The following is a 25,271-nucleotide window of genomic DNA, read 5'->3' as shown; positions in this document are numbered from 1 at the left end:
TTTGTCGAAATGGCAGATATCGGACCACTATAGCATATAGCTGTCATACAAACTGAACAATCTAAATCAAGTGTTTGTATGGAAAACTCTTTCATTTGACGAGGTATCTTCATGAAATTTGGCATTATTATTATTATTTAAAGCATTCATCTAATCTCCGAAGAAATTGTATAGATCGGATGACTATAGCATATAGCTGCCATACAAACTGAACAATCGGAATGAAGTGCTTGTATGGAAAACTCTTTCATTTGACGAGGTATCTTCACGAAATTTGGCATGTATTATTATTTAAAGCATTCATCTAATCTCCGAAGAAATTGTATAGATCGAATGACTATAGCATATAGCTGTCATACAAACTGAACAATCTAAATCAAGTGTTTGTATGGAAAACTCTTTCATTTGACGAGGTATCTTCATGAAATTTGGCATGTATTATTATTTAAAGCATTAATATCCGAAGAAATTGTATAGATCGGATGACTATAGCATATAGCTGCCATACAAACTGAACAATTGGAATGAAGTGCTTGTATGGAAAACTCTCTCATTTGATGAGGTATCTTCACGAAATTTGGCATTAGTATTATTATTTAAAGCATTAATCTAATCTTCGAAGAAATTGTATAGATCGGATGACTATAGCATATAGCTGCCATATTAACTGAACGATCGGAGTAAAGTGCTTGCATGGAAAAAAATTTTTTTTGACGAGGTATCTTCACGAAATTAGGCACGAGTTATTGCTTAAGGCAACAAATTATTCTCCACAGAAATTGGTCAGATCAGATCACTATATCATATAGCTGCCATACAAATTGAACGTTCGGAATCAAGTTCTTGTAAGGGGCCTTTGTATTTGTGAAGGGTATTATAGCTTCGGCGCAACCAAAGTTAACGTTTTTTCTTGTTTGTTTTCTTCAAGCAATAATTGGAGTAGGGTACTGACAATCAGGTAGTTTAGCTTATCCATGCGTCCCACATCCTCATCCCTGGGAGGAGTGACACAAGCTCGCTTAAAACTTACAAAATTGCATGTGATTATTTAAACATTTATCTCTGGAGCATATATCGTTTTGGGCTTAAACTTGAACACAGATTAAATTTTGCAAATTAAGGCACTACTCTCTTAATTAAAAAGCACACACTGCGGTATAATTGAGATAAAAAATTACATTCAAATGAGAATAAAGCATAGTAAATATTTTTTATAAACAACGGAAGCATAAGAGCGCAAATAAGTAAAATATTTTAAACTTGTGGGTGCGGCGGCAAGTCAAAGGGTCACTGCAATGGTGAGCTTCAGTCGGTGCTTGCGACCGCACGTGAAAGGTGGCACTTTGGGAACGTTAGTTACGCGGACTGTTGGCTACTGGTTGGACTTTTGTCGTGGAATAAATTTATTTTTGATTACTGAAAGCGGCGGCAGCGTGAAAGAGCGCGGATCGTGTAGTGTAAATAGATGTGGTCAAACATTTGCTTTAGAAGAGAACACTAATGCAAGTGTTATTATTGTTTATTGAAAGTAAAAAGGCAAATAATGATATTTAAATAATCAAACAAGTAACATTATGCATTTAAATACAATTACAATTTGATTACATACAACATAGTAAACAAATCGAATAAGCGTGAAAAAAGTGAGCGCAAACGCATGTGAAAACGTGTATTTTTTTAGCGCCGACTTAAATGAAATTTAAATCAAAAACGGAAATGGCAGTGACTAAAATACTGTGCTTTAATATGTGAAATTGTTCCAATGATAAAAATGTTGAGCAATAGTTGGATTGTAGGTATAATATTTGCATACATACATACGTCTGTATGTATATATTGTACATAAGAAAGTTTTGCCAAATAAAACTTTTGTGAACCAAGAAATCCATGTCTTACTTACTTATCCAAATCTTACTTGGCATTGTAATAAATTAATAACTTAACCCCTATATTTTTTAAACTTCAAAATCTTTTGCAATTGGAAAAAAACCTAACTCTATGGGCTTCGAAAGAAAGACCCAAGTCAAAAATTTGACTAATATTATATAATGTTTGTACAATACGTACTAGTGGTGAAGTTCTATTTATGCCCCAAATTCTGAAACTTACAACTGTGTAAACATTATTAATTTTTCCAATGAGTTTTGGTTTTCATGACTTTTTACTGTCTCGTCGTTTGTGTAGACTGTGGACATGATTCCGTAACGATATTCATAATTTTTCGTTAAAATTTTATTAATACTTGTACTATTATTTACGAGCTTGTAAACATTTTCGTGATTGGATCTTGAACACAAAAACTGTTGTATTTCCGATTGTGTGTTATCAACAGCGCATTAGATACTCTACGAAACTTGAGCTTCGATTTAGTCAACGTTATTGTCTATATGTCTTTCCTTAGAAACTCTCTCTCCTGATCATTCTATGAACAGCTTAATTCTTTATAATTATCCTACGCACTTTTATTTAGCTACTCAATTCTAAACTTGACGTGACTTAGCTGACCATTCGTCCCGGTTTGGCCGAGACAGCCCGCATTCCGAGTTAAGCGTCCCGGGCTTAGAAATTAAAAAAAAAAAGAATGATTTGATTAAAATTTTATTGCTCTCTCACTTATTATGTGTAGCGATTTTCAGTGAATTAGAATACGGAAAAAATCAAAGACTAATGGCCGGGAATAATGTGGTCCCTTAAAAATAGACGTATTTCTCTGAGGCTTCGAAGATAAATGTCTGTCCTTTTACCTCGTAGAAAAATAATTTTTTAACCACCTTTTATCTTTTGTGATCAAATCCCAAATTATATGACTAGAATATATTTAATTTGCATTTAATTTCTTATTAGCACTATATATAGAACTTCATCATTAGTATAATTACTTATAGCTAAAATATTCTGTGAAACTAATTTAATTGCTATTGTTGAGAACAATTCTTCGCATGCTTCGATTGTTGAAGTAATTACGATAGAAAATAGTAAGGTCGAGCTAACTACGAGCAACATAAATTTATCCGGCACTAGGTCCATAAGTTCATAAATTAATTGTTCTGTAACTAGTCAGCATAATACAAATTGAAGATTCCATTTTAGTGTTTTTAGGTAGTTGTAGTAGTGCGATCCCTGTTCGATCAGAGTTCGAGTTCGAGTTTCCACTTTTGGGTTTCGTGATGTTGTTGGTGTGATCATTTCATTTAACCATATCGTCTGCTTCATTTATTTATCCTTCTAAAATAAGGTAACTGCAATCCACCAATAGACTCGATATTATAATACACTTTGCATTTGCTTGAAGCATTGGGTACAAAATCGAAAAAAGTTCCCGGTTTGCCATTTGTATAGTTCTCGCTTAACATTTTTAAATTTACTCTTCATTGTCGATATATGTACATATGTATGTATATATGCCGCTATATAGCTCCGATACAAGGCAGGTGTTGTTTATATTATATATTGAGTCTGATGCTCCGCTGCAGCAACTTGCTCGCTTAGAATTACATTTATGAAGCTCAGCGTAAATATACTTATGTAAAGTTGTTGTATGCTTCTGCGACATCTAGCCAATTGGGGCTTGTAAACAGTATACGCTTGAAGGTCTTCCGCGATCAGGTCGTGTACTCAATTTGGCGCAGTGTCACAGTTATTAAGAACGAGAGATCATACTTACATACATGGTGGATGAGTATGTAGATCTGTATTTTTTTGAATGACATCCCATAGAGAATGAGAGTACGTAAATATGTAGTAGGTGAATACGTATATTAAAATAAGAAAAAACTTTACTTTCGGCAACACCAAAGCTATAACACCCTTCAGTTTGAATGACAGCCGTATACTATAGTGATCCGATCTGAACAATTTGTTCGGAAATGGCCTTGTACCCTAATCTGTGCCGAATTTCGTGAAGATATCTTGTTAAATAAAAAAATTTTCCATACAAGACTACAGCTTCTTGGGAAGAAAAGGATGTGCGCAAAATTTCAGATCAATATCTCAAAAATTGTGCGACTAGTTCGTGTATATACAGACAGACGGACGTGACTAAATCGACTCAACTCTTCACGCTGTTCATTTACCATACATGTATATGTAGATGTTTTCTTATGGGTGTTACAAACTTCGTGATAAGTTTTATATACCCTGTTCAGGGTATAAAAATGAGACGTAGGTTCGTTGGAAAGTCGACAAAATCTTCAAAGAAAGTTTGTGGAGAATGCAACCGCTATTTTGACTACACAAAATGGCGTTTTTGAGCGCGTATTTTGTGCGGTCCATTGTCTTCATCGTTTAGTAGCTTTGGCAAACCCTATACTACCCTATACAACATAATTTCTTTGAAGCAGAAATGAGAGTAGATTAGCATTCCTACTTGATAGAATAGATATTTCTATAAATTAAGATCTAAGCTTAGAAAAAAATACGCACTTCATATGTTCCTAAGTAAAAATGTTCGCAAATATGAATCTGTGAAGTCTAATAACTACTTTCATTATGCATGCATGACACCGTCAGAGCAAAAAATGGAAGAGCTTGTTATTTTACTATAACAAAGGTTTCTCCTTTAAGCTTCTATGTCTAAATAAAACTCTATGTAAAAATAGGTAGACTTCAGTCAAAGCCTCTCCATCCCGTTTGATACTTCACATAGAGCTCTGTCGTGGCTTCTTCCCACTTAATTATTCACTCCACTTAATTTAATACCTCTCTAAAGGAAAGGAAATGGAAATATTCTAAAATCTATTAACTCCTTGAAGTCTAGTTACGAATTTTTTCATTATAAGCTTCGACTTGTCCGACAACAGTTCAAGATCACACTTTGGACCTCTGTCAATCAATCAAAGTGTGTTTTTTTTTTTGATTATACAGTGCATCGTAGTATTACCAAATAAAACAACACATTTGTTTTACTTATCGAGGAAGAGGAAATGTCAAAATAAATGATTCTTCTTATTAGCGAATTTCCCAATTTGGGGAATTAACACATTCCTTATGTTACATTGCTTATTTCTCAATTTTCCAACTATTGTCTTAAGTTGTAATCATAAATGATATTGTAAACAAATCTAGAACGACTCAAGCACTCAGAGCGAACGGTTTGAAATTGCACACACAGTTCGTTTGCTGTCGCAAGTCAGCCAGTTTGTAAGCGATTTGTACGAGAAAAAAGTGCAAGCGACCACGTTGTCACTTAAGTGAATAACGAGCGTGTAAAATAAAGCAAATTTCACACACGACGTCAAGTGTTGCAGTTGAAAAATTAAGTGAAAAAATAAACAAACTGAAAAACATAAAAAGTGTTTTAAATTAATTTAATTCAATTGGTAGCGTCAACACTAAATAAGTGAAAGTGCTAAATACAAATAACAGTACAATACATACGTACACATTTGTATAACATACACAGAGGCGCTACACCCTGTACTGCAGCAGTAACGTTTTGAAAATGTCAAAAGCAATAAAAGTGTGTGCAGCGCTCGTGACACTTTACGTGTACGCGTTGTACGACCTAAGCACAGTCTCTGCGCTGCCCTACAACTACGACGACATATACGATTTAAGCGCCACGCGTCCCGACGCGCAACCAAAACAGTTGCGGCTCTGGCTGACAATAAGCGCGCGCCATCGTTTTGTGGAGGTCTCTTGGGCAAATGCGCCTGCGCATAAGGATGATTACATATTGATTACCATGCACGCACCACACAAATTTGAGCGCGTCGAGCGCACTACCGGCACACCGCTGGCTGCATTCGATAACGCAGAAGGTAGCGGCTTTGTGCCAAACGATGGCATTACCGAACGCAGCACTTCCTCGCCAACGCGCTATCTACTCGAACGTGAAAACAAACACAATTACGTTGCGCGTTCGAATACGAGCGACACTTTTGAAGGCAGCGGTTTTGTGGACACTTACACCACAGCGCCGCGCACAGCATCAGCACCACCACGTCATTATTGGATTTCAAATAATGGCAGTGTTGATATAGTCGCCGCATTACAACCAAACGCCGCCACACAATGGTTTACCACCGGTGTTTATTTTGATTACGCGCTGTCACGCAATGTGACCGCCAAAACGGGCTGCTATGGCTTTTGGGCGAGTTATGTGAATGCCAGTGGCGATATATTGGCCGCCAGCTGTTTGCGTGCCTATCCGCGTTGGATGCGCGAAATGCGCGCACAGTTGGGTGGTATGCGTGTACGCGATCTCTTCATACCTGGTACACACGACTCCGGTTCGTATAGACCAAATTTTGATCCACTACTACGCGAAACGATCGTCACAAAGTATGCGCTGACACAGGATGATGATATACGCGGTCAGCTGTTGCACGGCGTGCGTTATTTGGATATACGCGTCGGTTATTATCGCAATACGCCCGAGCGCTTCTATATTAATCATGGCGTTACACGACAGCGTCCTCTAGCGGAAATTATCGAGCAAGTTAAAGAGTTTGTCTTGGAGACAAATGAGATTGTGATATTCGGTTTGAAAGAGTTTCCGGTTGGTGAGTAAATTTTGGAACGGTTTGTTTTCAGTGAATTTTAAAAACTTAGAAACCTTTTAATATATTGTATATACATGTAATTCATTGCAGGTTTCGGCAAAGGTCTTGGTGTTCATCGTCTGCTGGTCAGTTACTTACAACAACAATTTGGCGATGTTATCGTGCATCCTTCAGCGTCGTGGCGCGCAACATTAAACGATATTTGGTCAAGGCAGCAGAACGTCATTTTGGCTTATGATAAGGGTCAAGTAGTGGCTGAATTTCCGCAAACACTATTTGGTTCGGTGGAGCAACGTTGGGGCAATGTGCAAACATGGACAAAGCTGGAGAAGTACTTACGTTCAATTAACAACTTTGATGTTTCGTAAGTGGATCTAAAATTTGGGATAAGCGTAAAGAAATTCGAGGGCTTAAGTAAAACACTGTATTAAATAATAATGATACATAAGTGAGTGTATGGTAAAGTTTTACTTAAGTTCCAAAACTTCAACTTATATCAAACTTAAAGCTTTATATCCAGTTGGGAATTTAAAAAAATTGATTTTTGATTAAGGATTTTGGCAAAGATTAAACGCGTTTTTCTCGTAAGGTGTTCTCAGAGACGGTAAGAAAAATTTCACCGAAGCGGCTGAACCGATCGTCATAAAATTTTCGCATAAACTTCTTAAATATATTATTCCGGTAATGGTCGAAGGAATAAGATTTTTGACAATAATTTTGACTTTTTTTACAACTTTTTTTGAGAACCCGCCATTTTTTCAAAAATTTAAAATTTCGACTAGTCTATCGATCTTTACCTGTATTTATATAATGTAAATAATAATTCCTCATTGCTAGACACCTTTTTCGGAGTCCAGGAGAACTCCGGCTACGGGATCAATGAAATCTAAAATTTTTCTAAATGAATTAGCATATAAAATACCCTTTCAAAAAACAAAAATTACGAAAAACGAGCTCTGACCTGCAAGTGGATATAACCCTTTGAGCAAAATTAATATTGATAATAGTATGAATAAAGTTATTAAAATAAAAAACACACATATTATTCATATATACACTCACATATACACATATATATTGTGACGAGGCTTTTTTAATAACAATCCTCCATTCCTTGCAGTCGCCTATCAAGCCGACCCATTGCAGATATGGCTGAACTTACACCCGACACGTGGGGTGTTATACTCGATAAATATGGTGGACTGCGAAAAATGGCCGATCAAGTGAATTGGCGCATTTCAGAACTTTATCGCGACGAATTGGGCGCAAATGCGAATATTGTAGCAGTGGATTTCATACGTGGCACCAGTCTAATGGATGTCGCAATCGAATGGAATAAACGAAAAGTCGTCTACTATTAGGCATAGAAGAAGCTTTACATAAAGTAAATCTCTATATGTTCAAATCACAATTATCAATTAGCCTTAATTATTGGTGCAATTTCTTAGTATAAATATTTTATTTCAAAAAATTTTTCAACAAATATAGAAATATAAAACCAGTAGAAAAGTATATTGGATTCCATCAAGATTTTTTTTTCAAATTATTGAGGAATTTTATGATATTAAATTAAGCCAAAGTTTTATATTCAAGAAGATAAAAATAATATTGATTATAATTTAAGTAAAATTTTTTATATTTATTAAAATATGTAAATATCTGTTTAGATCATACAATGTTTGTTTTAGTATGCAATGGCAATTTTCATACTAAAATAAAATTTTTTATCAATGTGGTATGTTTTATAAGCGAATAAAAGAACCTAGCAACTAAAATTAAACTTGCCGTAACCTCGTAAAATTGTTTTTTTTTTTAACAATATAAATGTTCCATTTAACACACTGTAAAATACTTATGTAAGTCTTTGTATCTGTCTCTATTAATATGACCTATATTTATTAATATTTTATATTATATCACATATCAGTTTTACCTGATATTCCTCTACAGAAGTCTGTCGCTAAGCATTCTGTGGTAAAAATACCATAACGGTTCCAAATAGTATGATTTTGATAACCAGTTGTAACCGAAAATATGCAATCTACCACTCTGAGAGAGTGCTCTCTCAATAAATTATATTGCCTCTGGCTTAAAACTTTCTGCAGTCTCTTAATTCACTTAAGAAATATTCGAATCATCGATTTTAAAAACGGTATAATTAATATATCATATAAGAAAATGTCTAACTCTACTTATACTGTATTTGTATTCACGAAAATGAGTAGATGCTACATTTACCCAAAATTCAGTACTCGTATCCTCAACTAGTGCCTTCTTTTGCGGATGAATGCCGGTAAATAGTTTATTTTAAACCCCAAAAGAAATGAAAAAATTACATTTTATAGATTTTCATTTCCTACATTACCTAATATTCTACTGGTCCAAAGATGTTTTAGGGACTCCTCTTGCTTCCATTTCTTTAAGCAACCTTTAAATAATCTTGATAAGTCTATGAAGACACTGTTCTTGGCAGTTCCTGATTCAAATTTCATTTTTTTCTTACCTATTTTCCAACCGGCTACATAATACTATTTTTTCTCTATAGCTCATCGGATATCTTTACGCAGTGAGACTGATGTTGAGAGTTGATGCAACACAGTGAGTTGATGCAACGGAATACAATTTGGGTATCAACAATTAATTTAATTAGCTTGGTGGTTAAAGCATAAACCCACTTGACTTTATTTTTTTGATTTTGACTGTGAGACCTTACTTCCTCGCTCATTCAACGGAGATGACTACAGCTTGCTCTTTATTCATTTAATCTGTTAGGCATATTTTCAAAGGAAAAAACGACTATCATGAATTCACAACGACGCTTGAAATACCAGCTGGTCATCTTTGACCCGGACTGGTTCATATACTATAAATTGCGCACACCGAATCGATAACAAATTTTTTTTCTAGATTGGCTCAACCACCCATTGGCTCAGAAATTAGTTTTGAAGACGCTAATTAAGATTTGTATTGAAATACGTGAAATTGTAATTTTTGTGTCAGTCCGGGTCAAATTTGATAAGATGGTAGAATACAGCGGTGTTCTATATGTGCATAGCTTATGAAAAATGCGTCATGAGTTTTATTTTTACAATTTTTATTTCAAAGAAATTTTAAATAATATATATGAGCACTTAACTTATAAAATAGTTTAAAAAATACCGTAAATAGAAGATAATTTCATAAAATCAACTCGTACAAATACATAAGATATAGGATGGGATTTTGTTTTTGAGATGTTTTGGATCCGATACAACTAATTTATAATGATTCGGGGTTAGAAAACCCATATTATTTCTTAAATATGATGGCTTGAAAGTACAAACTAACTAAGGAATGTTAAATTATTTTATTGCTTGCAGTGCCTTTATGTGTTATGTTTTATGCTCTTATGTTTTTTCTGTTAAGATTACTCATTTTCTTTTTTAACGAATTTTTACTTCAAGTTTTATTTTTGAGTAGTACAATTTTGGTAAAACTATGCACACAAAAATAATATTTCATCATTTATAAAAATACAAAATTACTTATATAAAAATTTTCAATGCGTTTTTCTCTGTCACATTATATATTCTAAAAAACTTATGATAAGTAATATCTGGTTTTGATTGAGGCCACCTTTTATCTGAACATTTGGTATATCACATCTTGTTTTTGTTTTTTTGCTAAGTTGTGTAATTTGTGTATAAAAACTAACTATTTGCTAATATTATTATAATATTTAAAACCTTTAACATTATTATACTTTATTTTTTATTAATCCATGATTTATCGGAAATACCTATATACTAGTACTTAAATTCTTTATTGTTCATGTTCTTTTAAGTGTAGGCGACGATATGGGTATTCATGAAAATTTCCCTTAAGGCTGAGTAGGACACTCATGCATAGCTCAGCAGAGCGTAAACAGAAATCTCTCTCTACGCGCGGAAGTACGATCACCATACTAGTTGAACGCTGTTTTACTAGCACCATTTTGCAAGTGCTATGATCCAATTACTTGACTGTCACACTCAACGCTTTAGTTTACAATTAATTAACTGGCGCATTATATTTATGATTTGTAAATAGTATGCTATATAAATGTACTTAATATACTAACGGCATTTTTAAAATACAAAACGAAGTAACAGTTTCCTCTGCTAAGCCAAAAATTGTACTTACAACACTAAATCGAATTTACACTTAACTACGTTTTATAAAAAAGGCATATAATAGGACAAATATTTGGTTACTTCCAAAATTAGTTGTATTACGAATTTATACGCTATATATTATTCCTTTACATTGTCACTAATACCACTACAATTTGTGGTTGTTGTTGTAGTGGCAACACTCTCATTTGTCTCCGACTTTGGCACAACCATGATCGGCTTGCCATTCGTACGATCCAATAAAGGCGAACTATCGAGCGTTTTGTTGTTTACAACAACATTAGGTAATGGTTGATTTTTCAATTCCTCAACACTGGAGAATTTCGTTGTTTTCTTACCATTTTCAACTGCTGTTGGCATAGTTTTGAGATCGACAGAACGCTGACGTGTGCATAGAATTTCGATGGGATACCAGCAGAGCAGTATAAGACCAATGCCAAAGCAGACGCAAGCGAATATTTGTCCTCCTATGAGTATTTGCGGCAACATCTTTAAATCGGCGGCAAGTTCGGGTGTTATGCGCACCTTCTGTTCGAACCAGATGAGTGGAAAGAACACGCGTGGCACTTTCTCGTACAAACTGGAAGGCAAGGAAGTTAGGACAATTTTTAATCAAATGAAATATATGCTTTCAAAACAGATTTTTTAAGAAATAATACCATCTATTAGAACCCTAAAAATTCTTTAAATATAATTATAAATTTATCAATTAGCTTTTTATTTCAATCCTGCTTTACCCGGATATGTCATAGGATTCATTCCACATATTTGAAAACTCCGACCAGCTTCCTAAAACTCATAATGATTTAAAACGATTCCACCTATAGCCTCTTATGCTGGCTCGGAGGTAACGCAGGGTGCAAGATATTATAAACTTACTAGTTTACTTGAGCTTGAAAGCAATTAGATCTTAGGGGTATGTATCTTATATATGCATAAAATATACTCACGTTACACCATTAATCGGCTCAACAAGCATATTGACTTGGAAACGCGCGGCTACCTCCAAAGCAACACCTGTGCGCGGTTCCAACACCATATAGAATTCATGCTTATCCTGCTCCGGCACCATGCCATCGATTTGTTCTCCATAATAAGGATCAGCATTGTAGAAATGTGGGTATGACATGAAAACGGGCGAACCAAAGCGACACGAAGAAATATTCATAACGCCTGAAGGAACACATTCACCACCACAGAAACAGCTATTCTCAGGATAGAGGGTGCCTGCAAAATAGGTATTTGCATATAGTTTCCCTCACATATACGATAAGAGCACGTCAATACCATTATCAATGGAACGCGCGCCACCACTGTATTTGAAACCACGAATGCCTTCAATCTCTGCAGTTGCTGTATAATCCAACGGCACTGTACGACACATATCGGGCGTGAAAAGCGCAACATTACCATTCTCCTTCAAGTATGGTGGATGAAATTCACCTGCTGAGCCATTAATTAAACCACAAGTCGATGGAAAAAAGCCGGTGTGTTGTTTGAAGTTCCATGTGTGCATTTGTCCGATTTTCGAAATGTCATCAGCGCCAGTGTAAACATTGAAGACACCGGTCAAATCGGCGCTGCCATTACGCTGTATTAATAATAAAAAATGATATTAGTATAATTACTGTAAATGTGAATTATTATTTTCAACTTACCGTATAAAACCAGCCAAATTTATCGAACGGCACATCAACATCCTTGCCGAAAAGAGGCATAGCACGCGCCATATCCAACATATCGTCGCTATAGCCCGTGAAGAGCATCTCATCGACTGTGCGGGTTATAGACAGCTCCTGACCATATAACTTCAAACCCACATCGACTAAATTGCGGCGCACGCTGTTCCAACGTTTTGCCTTACCGGCAGCGGACTGTGGAAAAAAAAGTAAATTTTAGTAAATACCATATAAAAAAATATGAATAGGGTCAATATCCACTCACCAACGCCACAGCATTCAATGTAACTATCGTATCATCCAAGCTTCCATTGCTACCTTCCTCGTCAAAATAGAAATCACTTTTTTTCCTATAAGTGACTGAGGCGTTTTCCGGATTCCATTTTATATCGATTTTATCTTGTTTCTCTGTAAACCGATATGGACCCAACTGCACAAGATTGGGTTTCGTACTGAGATTTTTGAAATCTTCTGGATTTGTCCAATTAAAGAAGTAAACGTCTAAGCTTAAAGCCATTGGTGGAGTTTTCCATTTGTCGTAAACCTGTGAGTCGGGTCGTAAGGTCATTTCCTAAGGAAGTGGAGTAGATTACAAATTAATGAAGTTATTAATACATACAAAAATCTATTTGTTATATAACGACAATTCCACTAATATTAAAAAGGGTTAAAGTCTGAATAGCTATTGTATTTGATAAAATATATAATAATCAATAACTATCCTATTAGTTCTCATTTATTGAGTTTAGATGTTGATTTCTCGGTCAGTCAGCAAAATCAAGGCATATTAAGCAAAAAAGGAGAGACTTTCTAAAGTGTTAGACTTTTCTTCAAGTAGGGTTATATTTATTACTAACTGTACTAGAATACTGTAAATTAAATTAGATTATGAAAATAGTACCTCAAGCAATGCATATAATTTATCATCTTAACAGTGAAGTCCGATAATTTACAGTTTGTAGATCGAACAGGGCATAATTGACGACATGTACTTAAAATATACTCGTTGCTTCTATTAATTGCTCTACTCTACTCATACATGACAATTCCGATATAAAACATTGAGTTGATTCCTCAGACATCTTAATGATTTCAAAAGAGCTTTAAATAAAATATTTTTGAAACTTCTTCTATGCCCAGCCCTTGTATTGTATTATTGCGGTGGCGTGAGTGAAACAATCCTGCACTACGCTTTGTTTTCAGAACGTTTAGTCCGAAAATGGCAAATCACTTCGGGAAGTCCAGTCCAGTGGAAAAGTTGTGTGGGCTATGACAACGTATTACCGAAACTTAAGCGGTTTTTCGCAATAGCAAACCCATTATAGAAAAGAAAGTTATATCGATGTAGAATCAACCTTCTGTAAAAACTGGCTTCGTGTTGGCTAAGTATCTTAACCTCATGGAAGTAATAGTTTACTCATTCAAACCAATTGATGAAGTTAGTATAAAATCTTAAGTCAAGTGATCAGCAACTATGAAAATTAAAAATATATTATATTTACAAAAACTGCTTTAAAAAAAAGCGTTCCACGTGTTCAGTTTATTCATATCTATTTATACATCAATACATACAAACATTCATATGTAACATTTTGATGACATAATTAATAAAAATAAAAATAGCTGGAAATAAAATCAAGGCGCACAAACATATTTAGAATAATTGTTTTGACAACAAGCTTTTCAAACCGTGCACACGTGTCTCATATCTCGTGCGGCTCTTAGCATGTTTTATGAGGGTTAATAATATCAATTGGTCGATTGAAAGGTCAAACACAGATTAAAAGCAAGACAGTCGAACTTCTCTGCAACGAACTTCCGTACAACGAACTTTTCGTCATAACAAATTAATTTCCAGCGATGTTTCAAGGGGTCTGAATGTTGTAGATTATGTGCTCAACAAAAAAAGCATTGAAGACAAGCGAAATTTTCTTAAAATGACTATTGAATCTGTACAAAAAGTGCAGTTCTCAAAACAGAAAATTTTTTGCTTTCGTTGATAACTACACTGCGCAGTCCGAGAACGTCAAAAATAAATACTTGTATGAAGCTAGCTTAGTTCCGTTCCAACATAAACAACAAAATAAACGTAGCACACGTGTCTCAAAGTCTCGTGCGGCTCTTAGCATGTTTTATTAGGGTTAATAATATCAATTGGTTCGATTTAAACGTCTATCAAATATTAAACGAGTATTATTAACTTCTCAACTAAAAACGGGAACACGAAAGATTCTTAATCAACTATATAACAATGAAATACGTTGTCAGCTAATTATAATTCGTTTTTTTTTCTCAAATATTTCCATTATAGTTGGTGTATACCATATAACAATAATATATATAATAATAATATAAGTAATATCTCTAACCTTTTCCATTATGCTGTTGAAGATTTTTTCCCAAAACATGCCGCATAACACGCCGAAAAGGCCCAAACAGAATCCGCAAAGTCCAATAATAATTTTGCGATTACTTTGGTGCCATTTGCCTAAACTACTCGCTTTTTTAGGCATTTTGAAAAATCTGGCTTAGTAATATCTAATATCAGATTGTTTATAAAACGATTTCCACGATAGTACCGTTAAATGAAGTTGCAAATTCTTCACTTTTTTCGTTTATTGCAATCTCACTGGGAAGCAGGCTGTTTTGTAAGAAAATCTGTAAAATGAAAAAGAAATATTGGTCAATAATTAAAAGCGATAAACAAACTATATATTGATTTAATGACCGATTAATGCCGTAGCAAACAATAGTCATACACATACAGATATGGTCACCCATCGCCTCGTTCCCACTCAACATTACATCATACTTTATAGAACCAGAGTAATCGTGTGTGATATAATTTCTCTCGATGATAAGCTGACCATTATACCTAGTAATTGTTTCATAAATGAGACTTTTTAATTATGGTGTATGGCCTATGCAATTGGGGAGACCCAGGTTCCTTTCCAACATAAATTTACGGTTTCAATATTAACTTGCCATTTATTCTCGAAAGTACTCTTTTGTTCCTAAAACTTTGTTATGTTTCATTGCCAAGTGTTCTTTTATGGCTACTCGCTCGTTTTATCTAAAGTCGGCAAAAGTCGGCGATATTGTGAACTTTGCTATCTCTAAGTGTAAACCCGACAATTTTTCCGAGATAAATAACGATTGGAGAGCGGACAAATGAAAGGTCTTACTAGTAAAACTTAGTTTAAAAACTTCACCATAAACTTTATGAGCAGCTTTTCTTAGCGGAGATACGTGGAGGTAGAGAGACGAGAATCGACCGTTATTATAAACCATTTTTTAACATTGCCTAAAAGATGTTTGAACAATCCAAGAATTTTGCCGGTTTTGTGGTAAACGAACGATAACCAAGTAAGGAAGGGCTAAGTTCAGATATAACCGAACATTTTATACTCTCGCAAAGTCAAATGGTAAACTCGTTTGAAAAAAAAAATATTAATACTCACTGACCGACATATTCGGAATAAAACTGGTTAGAATGACGAAAAGTAGTAGTGAATAAGTAGTACAAGTATATGGAAGTTGTGGGTAGTATTAATCCGAGTTTATCAATTTTTGCCAATATCACATACTACTAACATGCCACAGACAAATAAAATGCTGGGTAACATTTTCAGCCGATTTTATCCATTTTAGGCACAAAGATACCTTGTTATGAGTAAAACATGCTCTCTCATTTTCATTGAGATAACTCACATATTGCCTGCTATATGCGGTATAAAGTCACCCGGAAGTTAAAAAATCTTTATATTAGGTATATGAGGGCTATAGGAAGTACTGAGCCGATTCAACCCATTTTTTGACACAAAAACATACTATTATCGAGAGTTTCATTTATTTATTTTATTATATGAATTTCAAATATACATATAACATACACATTGACCGATATTTTCGGTAAAAAGTCAACTACAGGCATTGGGGTCCACATATTCAGGATCTAGGGGCTTGAACAGTTTTTGGTTGGATTTAGACAATTTTTGGCCAGAAGGCGGCATATTATACATACATAGTGAAAAGTGAAACAATCAGATGGAATTTAAACTGGTTAGAAGAATGTTATGTATCGAATTTGGTTGAAATCGGTTAAGCAGATCTCTAGATATGTGGTTTCACCTAAAAGTGGGCGGTGCCACGCCCACTGTCTAATTTTGAGCGCGGTTCCGCGGTAAAGTTATCCATTACCATCCCAGAGATAAAATTTAAGGTCTCTGGCGTGTTTGGTGCTTGATTTTAGTAGTTTTTACCAGATTATACAAACTTTTTTTTATCAATTAAATAATTAACGAGCCGTGCATAGGCTTACGAGTATGTTTCTAAGAATTTCAAATGAACTCCATAACCATTCATCACACTTTGCTATCTCCTTCCTACTCATATGTGGATTATAATATTTGTAAAATGAAGCATAGCGAAAAAACTCACGAAAGTGGGTCGTTTAGCACTTTGCCCGCTGATTTCAATGATTAATTTGACCTAATGCACTGAACTTCTTTAAACACGCAATCACTACAATCGCATGTCTTTCATCATATTCGTGCAATTATCGGCAACCTTAGATCAATTTTAGAAGATTGACAGTTCCTTTATCCACAAATTTTGCCGGGTTAAGTTCATTAAATAGTATACGAACGTATATTGTATATATTCATTTGAGTATGTATGGATTTACGAGTTAAAGCCTTTTTTACACATACGCTATTTTTTTGAGTACTATAAATAATAACATATGTGCAATATAAAAAAGTATACTTCGTTCTTGAAACAATAATATTTAATGATTTATCTTCCTACGTTCAATAAATCAATTATCCAGATATTTTGTTAAAACATTTTTTCTTTTTTACTTCATACTCTCAGTATTCAGAGTTAGATGACTGTCCTTTGGTCCTTTTTACATGCGTCTGTATGTACTTTTAGCCATTACTTGTATTAATATATTCAATAGAAGAGATTATTCTCTTTCTCTGGTAAAGAGAAAAAAGTAACAGCGTCCAATGCTAAATATTGGTTTTCAATCCGACGAAATTCCTAGCAAGCAGTTCGCTAATATTTATTTAACTATTTCTTTTACATTTTTGTACTCTTAAAGGGTTATTCTAGTCTAGAGGACCAAATTTGGTTTGCGGTAAATGATAAATAGAAAGCAATTGATATATTTGCTATCGACTTTTTTATTTGTTTGTTCATATTTTAAGACTACAACGAAGAACTTTCAAAAAAAAGCGCATTTCATAAAGTTATTCGTCCTTGAATTAGAAGGAGGAAAAAAGGGCGCGTCTTCGGCTTCACGATATCTATCCTTGTGATGTTTTCACTATTTTTTAACTTTTACAAATTAGGAAGTTTTAGTTTTTGTTGGTTCACAGCTTGGAGAAATAAAACTCAAGTGTGGTTTGAATTTGAGATATCGTGGCGTTCACATCGAAAAACTAGTTTCAAGAAAAACTTAGAATACTTCCTCAAATGTAATTTAACGACGGGATTAACGTCAACACACTTCAAAAATTTTAGTCGGATTTTCAAGTGATATACTATTTATATACATATATTATACACTGGCTTTCAGGGATGTATCTGTATCATATGTATACCATATATGAAGCTACGACCTTGCTTATCTGTTGATAATATCAGATAAATAATTCCTTCGGAACTTATATTATATTATTAAATAGCTTCATGTTCTCTATTGCTTTTGGCTATTTTTCATAATAACATAATTAACATCATTGTATTTGTAGTAAGTAAGAAGAACAATGGCATATTTGTAAAACAAATTAACGGGCACAACTTAAATAAATCTTAAATTAGACGATTCGGGAGTGCGATTTATATTTATGATTTTTCGTCCGCTTGATCGATTATCGATATTTTTGGAGCCAAGCGAAATAAATTCAATCTTTTGCTTATGTACATATGTATTAGAGTGGAACGAAAAAAACATTTTGTTTTTTTGCTTAGCCGGATGGTAGAATCTGTAGATTATAAAAAAAGTAAATTTTTGGACAAAAAAAAATTTTTTTTAAATATCTAGAGGTTTTAAAGTAAATTTCAAATTAAAATTTTTTTTTGGACAAGAAAAATTATTTTTGGTTTAAACTCTTTACATTTTTATAAAAATTACCGAATGTGACGGTTTTCGATTCAAAATTTATTTTAACACTTAAGGAAAGCATGTTGTCGTTTAAGACGTTTTTTTAAAACTCCAATAATGACCACAAAAAGTTTTGTTAAGTTCATAACTTTTAATTAGCCAGAAAAAGGACTCTCCATAGCTTCTAGAACACTTTTCAAAATTTTTTTTACGAAATTTAAAACTCGAAAATTTACTTTAAAACTGAGAGTTAAAGAAAAACTTTTTTTGTGCAAAAATTTTCTTTTTTTATAATCTACAAATTTTACCCTCGGGCTAAGCCAATAAAACAAAAAAATTTTTTTCGCTCCACCCTAATATGTATTCGTATGCATATATTTGCGTTTTTACATTTATAGTCATAAATTTTATTTGTATTGTTTAGAATTTCCACAACATTTATAAAACTTGTTGCAATAAATTTGAGATTAAGGTGCATAAAAGCGATATTCAGATTATCGATAGACGTTTGATAAGCTGATAGGCTTTAGGTGCAAGTTAATTAAGACCGATTTTAGCAAAAACAAAAAACAAAAAAAACGTTAACTTCAGTTGCACCGAAGTTATAATACACTTCACAAATAAAAAATTTTTCCTCGCAAGAACTTTTTTGATTTTGATCGATCAGTTTGTATGGCTGCTATATGCTATAGTGGTCCGATTTGTATAATATATTCGAAGATATTACCGTTGGCTTATACTGTAATCTATGTATGCCAAATTGCGTGAAGCCATCTTGTCAACTAAAACAGTTTCTCATACAAGCACATGATGTTGAGCGGTCATCTTGTAAGGCAGATGATCCGATCTAAACAACTTGTTCCAAGATTGTAACGTTGCCTTAAACATAATCCATGCCAAGTTTCTTAAAGACATCAGAAACAAACTTCGTAGCAAACTTGTGGTATATTAAATTCAGGGTATAAAAACTAATTAGGTTTTCTCCAATACATATTTTCTATTTACTTAATAATAGTAGTAATACCGATAAGCTATATTTGATACAAAATACCAAATGTGACACCTGTTGGACGGCGTGCGCTAAATGATAACGGTTTATTGAACCAAGTAAGCACGAATGGTGAGTCTCAAGCATATATAAATACATACATACACATAAAAAATGTTTGCAACAAAAACATGTGCAGCACAAATATATCTTATCTAACAAGAATTCGCATATCCGCTTGTTATTGATTTGACTGAGATATAATCGTATAGTAGTTACTATCTAGCCCAGTCACCTAAATATATGCATACATAGATATATATAGATTTGAGTATATTATATCTACCATATAATATAATATAATAATTACCATTTAACGCGACAAATATTTCGTGTAATTGTATTATTATTGGCATTTTTATGGCGATTACTCGAATAATATTTGCTATTGTTGAATCATTAAACTTCCTCCAAATGCAAATAAAATTTAAATATTTAATGTCTCACGACTGCAACATCATGGGCGGCGCGTCATAAGCGCAACGTAGACAACGCGTATGACAATCATAGCCGGTAGCTAATGGACGCGATACGACACAGCTGCTTGTACAAAATGACGTGATATGCCGATATGTACAGAAGTGGGCAAGTATATAAGTTACGTCAATTTGACTAGATTTTGATGCGCTTGAATAGACAGTGGGAGTCACCAAACTAGAACGACTTACAGCAACAGATTTTAATATACCATAATAATTTTCCTATAATTTGTATATTCAATGTTCGTGTTTTAACAATAGGAATATATGAGAAGCATTAAAGATTAAGATTCATTTAACTGCAATATTGTTTGCCGAAAGAAGACTGCAAAAAGCTTTTCTTTGGCTTGGAAGGCGAAGAACGTCCTGTGCGTTAAAAAAAGTTTTGAAGTTGAGGAACTGGAAGTCTTAATCGATGAAGATTGTTGTTGAACATAAGAAGAAGACCGTAGATACCAGATGGGAGTTACTCATGCAGCCATTTCAAAATGTATAAAGCAGCTGGATACATTTAAAAGTAAAGAAATTGAGTGCTATGTGAGTTTAAGCCAAAAGTCATTTAAAGACGATTTTGCATGTCAGAAAAGCGGTTTGAAAGCTACAAAAAGGAGTAATTTTTACCTCGGATTGTAACTGCTGACGAAAAATGGTTCCATTACGATCCAATACTTCCCTAGCCCCATATACGTATAAATATTGGACAATCTGTGAGGTTTCTTAATGAAATTCAGAGAGCCTCTATTTTTGGTGATGTTCTGTTGTAATACCAAAACTGGATGAAATCGGGTCGAAATGTTCTCTAGCACCCATATACCTTTTATAAGAAAATTATATAAGAATTGCAATTTGTTTCTTTGAGTTAATTAGTAGATCTTAATAGTAATATTTCTGACATGCAATATGTAGTAGTAAAATTAAGTGAGTCTATGACCTGTAATACGTATATACCTAAGTTAAAAAGATACTAAATTTTATTGCTTCTTGTTTGATCTTCAAATAATGAACGTTGGATTGTTTCGCTACATTTTTTAATAAAAATGTTTCTAACGCCTGAAAGTATTTCCCACCTTTGATCTTTTCAAATTGCGAGAGTATAAAATGTTCGGTTAGACCCTTCCTTACTTGTTTACTTGTATATTTAAAACTTAAGGCTTAAAACCAATTATAGCCATTTATAGAAAACAAAAATAAAGGGTTTCGTCAGCGTCTTTTAACGAGGAAAAAGTAATTTCTCCACTAAGAGAAAAGCATAACACTATTGCGCATGCGTAAGAAGACACGTTAGCGCAGGGTTGAACGCAGGGAAGCAACGTTTGGCGAATCGAAGACAGCTTACATCTCAAAATTATCTCAGTCATGATTGCTTGCTCTGCAGAAAACTTCGCTGACTACATAAAAATTTGTCTTCCATTCGCCAAACCTTGGACAGCGAGCAGATAGGTGGCGAAAGCGGTTAAAACTCGTAATATATTCTGATACTGTTGGTAAGGCTTTACAAGCTTATAAAAGACTATCTCTTAACAGTTTAAGAGCGCAAGAATTCGACTAAGCTGAGACAGCTCATCTAACCTCTCTAAACGCAAATATTTTGCATTTTTTCTTCTAATATTTTTGGTCACCACTGTAGGTGTGTACGCATGTGGCACTATCGACATACTCATATATCATTTATTATTTCATTCCGCGCGAAATTGAATATATCAATTGACCCCATGAGCTTCTTTTACTCTCTATGCCACTGCAGGGTCTTTGACATTTTTTCTCATCTTATTTGATTCGCACGTTATGATTGTATGGTACATATGTACATACTTGTATGAGTATGTTGCTCATTTAATGCGCTGAACGCACTCACTTATTGGACAGTGTGTAGTCGACATTTAATAAATAATTTAATTAAATATTGAACTTTGGCTTTGCGGCTTTTCAGTATTTATGTAGCATGTAGTTGATTGAATTTGTTTAAAATTTATGCGTTTTTTGTTGAATATGTTTATGTATGGTAATATAAATTATATCTATATATTCTTAATTCAGAATCAATACTGTAAGCTATAGCTACTGGGGGCCTTACCTTGAGATATCTTATCTAACTTTTAAATAGTTTTAATTTCAGTAGAACTACGTTTTTGCCAAAAATCGGGAACCCTCTACACAAAATATGTTATCTAAGGGATCCATCAGCCGTTCGAAAGATGAGAGAGAAAGATGGTTGAAAATGTGGTTCAATTGCACCACAAATTTCGTGGTATTATAAAGATATATACGACAAGATTTGAAACTCAACACCTTTATGATATTGGTTTCAATATACCCTTCACTTTGTTCCAATTTTTTTTTTTTGGATTTCAGTAAAGCACTTCCATAAATTAACTATTCCGTTTCTTAATTTCTATTCAAACTCAAATTATTTTCACTCAAGAACTAGAGCGCCAGGAAAACTCCAATTGTCATTACTTCCATACAAGTATATTCTTTCACCCACAACACAATATCTATACAAAATATTTTATAGCGATTGCCGTTGTAATAGCACTAAATACTCGTATACACAACTACATTGTATATAGTATACATACGTAATCCACTACAAGCTTGCGTGGCGATTACAACTTGCTTCGAATTTGCATGAGAGTATTCTTACAAAGTCAAAAGAAGAATAGGCAAACAAAATTAGCACTGTCTTTTATTGCTTCTGCACTTTACTATCATTTGTATGTTAATAAAAATACACGTAATTCACGCGAAGAATAGTAGGGAGAAATTGCATAAAAAACACAATTCTACAAGTCTCCGTCGACGTATTTTAAGTCGATGTGCGCTCATACCAGATTTGTGCCATTTGCTTTGTAAAATTTTTGGGAATATGGTGTATTTCACTTATTGACAGTTATATTGTACAACAAAAATTTGGATTTGGCAAGCGCAATCACATAAAGGGGTTTCCAATAAGATGCGCCGCTATGTTGATATCTTATAAATTCAGTTATCATCAATCTAATAAAGAAATAACAGGGCGGAACTAAAGTCATAACGGTGAAGAGTTATAAAAATCGTAAGGCAAAATTGGATTAGACCTTTTAGAACTTATGTTCATTCTAAATTAACCAATCTGTAAGGTTATAAAAAATTCTGTATTAAAAAATATATGGCAATTCTCGGATTTTAATACATAATTGTATCGCGGCATATATTTTCGTAACTTGTAGCTTGAAAGGGATGTATTATATCTAGGTGCGAGATTGACGTAATTTTTTTAGATATTCAACAATATAGTTCATGATCTTGATATTAATTAAAATGTCAGTTTAAAATGTTAAGGGCTGGACTTATTTCCATCATCTTCAACATAGATCACAGATTTGGAGCACGAGTGGATTAAAGGATCTATCGTTAAGTATTTTCCATGCTTCATATGTAAGATTAGCTAACGCTAATTTCCTGGCATATAAGCAGTCAATTTTAGGCTTACCAGCAGAATCGACCAAATAACAAACGTAGATATTACAATTGCGCAAAAAAAAACAAGTTTTTCCTAAATTTAAGATCTGTCAGTATTCCAATATATTTCTTAAACAATTATCATCATTCATTAACAAATTTTAACTTTTTAAATACTCTGTCAACATGTCGACCCACCCCAATTGAAACCACCTATAAAAATTTAATATCTTGTTAACAAAAAGATCGTTTTCCGGCCGCCCACATAGTTTACGACAAATTTTAATTAGTCGTTTCATTGGGCAACAACACGCATGTGGCATAGAGTGTCATATAACAACTAGCTAGGAACTTTAAACGAATAAATCTACAATTGCATATTTAAATTTGTAGCTACAAATGTAATCTTGGGAGTCAATAATTGATCGTTGAAGTAATGCGATACTTCCAACACATTAATTTCCGTACACTATATATTTTTTTTAGTTTACTTATTGCATGCTTACAAATATATTTAGCTATATTTACATATGTTTCAATTTCTTATACGAAAAGTGTGTCGCAAATAAACTATTTGCATGTTGTCTAGCTATGGAAGATTTCGAAAGTAATGATCGATAATTTCATTAGTTAATAATAAGTGTCAATTTAGTATAATTTTATCTCCCATCAGACTTAAATACACAACAAAATGTAAATATATCATTAAGTGTCGAATCATTAATTATGGTTGCCCAATAATTTAAATATATATTAGTTGTATATGTATAAAAGTGCGCTAAAATGACTTCACCTAATGAATATTCAATTTTTATCTTTGCGAATTTAATAAGTAGTATAATATTTAATGAACTGCACACATATACGATTTTGAGAACTATTATTAGAAAATTTTATTAAAAATAATTTATTTTATATGTATGTATGTATGTAATGTACGGCCAAGTCTTTTTAGAGATTTATGGCTTTGGAAAAAAATACTTGAAATATAACTAAATTTGCATTTGCAATTAATTTCCACTTTTGTGTAATTTTTTATGCTAGTCTAAAACACTAATCATACGCAGACTTTGCTAGAATTTTTCGAAAATCACACTAAAGTGGTGATTCTTAATTACATACATATAGTTTATATTTATTATCATTTTTATAATCTCGTAGTATGGTATATGGATGGTTGGTCGCATTTCTTATAGCATAAAAGGATATAGAAAGATCTTTATCTTGATGTTGATTGGTCAGCCTGTATGACAACTATATGTTGTAGTAGTTCGATTTGAACAATATTTTCGAAGATTAAAGCATAAGCTTGGATGGAATGCATGCCAGATTTCTTAAAGATATGTTATGAAATAAAAAAATTTTCCATATAAGGGCTTGATTTTAGCCAATCAATTTGTATGGCAGCTAGTGGTTCGATATAGGATTTAGGTGATATATAAAACACTAACAGACTAGTTCGCGTATATACAGACGGTCAGATGGACATGACTAAATCACTCAGCTTGTCAAGCTGATTATGTATATATATACTGCATAGGGTCTCCGACGCTGTTACAAACCCTGTGACTCTGTTTAAATTGTATTTCAGTCGTGTTGTAAAATTTCCTTTGCAGCTCAGCAAATATATTTTTTAACGAAGCTTAGTGAAAAGCTTTTCTTAACAAAACAAACACAAAAAAAATTATATTACGACTACATATTTAAAAAAAATACATATGGCAACTTATTTTTTATGTGCAACCTTCTTCAGCTTAAAAATGATTTTGAAATGGCAAGGTCAATATACATATTTCTTTTGGCTGCATTGTGATGCTAAAATTTGTCTCTCTTGCCACGTTATTAATTTTTTGACTCA

The 25,271-nt window shown here is 33.5% G+C and overlaps 2 protein-coding genes across 7 annotated transcripts in view; one reads left to right on the top strand and one right to left on the bottom strand.

The window, feature by feature from the left end:
* The first annotated feature begins 1,299 nt into the window (after window positions 1-1,299).
* Window positions 1,300-8,303, top strand: PLCXD (Phosphatidylinositol-specific phospholipase C X domain containing). 2 transcript variants are annotated; one of them, XM_014247622.3, is made up of 4 exons: window positions 1,300-1,792; window positions 5,065-6,503; window positions 6,594-6,867; window positions 7,624-8,303. In XM_014247622.3, the coding sequence occupies exons 2-4, from the start codon at window positions 5,441-5,443 to the stop codon at window positions 7,862-7,864; spliced, it is 1,578 nt and encodes a 525-aa protein (XP_014103097.2). In that variant the 5' UTR covers window positions 1,300-1,792; window positions 5,065-5,440; the 3' UTR covers window positions 7,865-8,303. The 2 variants fall into 2 exon arrangements, with proteins under 2 accessions (XP_014103097.2, XP_036222741.2); XM_036366848.2 differs by having other exon boundaries at window positions 1,300-1,796.
* Window positions 8,304-9,580: 1,277 nt separating this feature from the next.
* LOC106627502 (protein peste) overlaps window positions 9,581-25,271 on the bottom strand; it is a 34,994-nt gene continuing 19,303 nt past the window's right edge. For 3 of the 5 annotated variants that reach the window (XM_036366846.2, XM_014247641.3, XM_070106163.1), the window contains exons 2-7: window positions 14,703-14,991; window positions 12,599-12,904; window positions 12,313-12,528; window positions 11,942-12,245; window positions 11,605-11,881; window positions 9,581-11,234 (exon numbers count right to left, since the gene is read on the bottom strand). In XM_036366846.2, the coding sequence (XP_036222739.2) occupies window positions 10,775-11,234; window positions 11,605-11,881; window positions 11,942-12,245; window positions 12,313-12,528; window positions 12,599-12,904; window positions 14,703-14,846 (1,707 nt within the window). In that variant the 5' untranslated portion in view covers window positions 14,847-14,991 and the 3' untranslated portion in view covers window positions 9,581-10,774. Of the gene's footprint in view, window positions 11,235-11,604; window positions 11,882-11,941; window positions 12,246-12,312; window positions 12,529-12,598; window positions 12,905-14,702; window positions 14,992-19,803; window positions 19,822-20,272; window positions 20,290-25,271 lie in introns of those variants that run through there. The other 2 variants (XM_070106164.1, XM_070106165.1) reach the window with 2 other exon arrangements.

The sequence above is a fragment of the Bactrocera oleae genome, chromosome 3 (genome assembly GCF_042242935.1).
Source record: "Bactrocera oleae isolate idBacOlea1 chromosome 3, idBacOlea1, whole genome shotgun sequence".
Lineage (NCBI taxonomy): Eukaryota > Metazoa > Arthropoda > Insecta > Diptera > Tephritidae > Bactrocera > Bactrocera oleae.
Note: the sequence above shows the minus strand (reverse complement) of the source record. Positions and strands in the feature narration are given on the sequence as shown.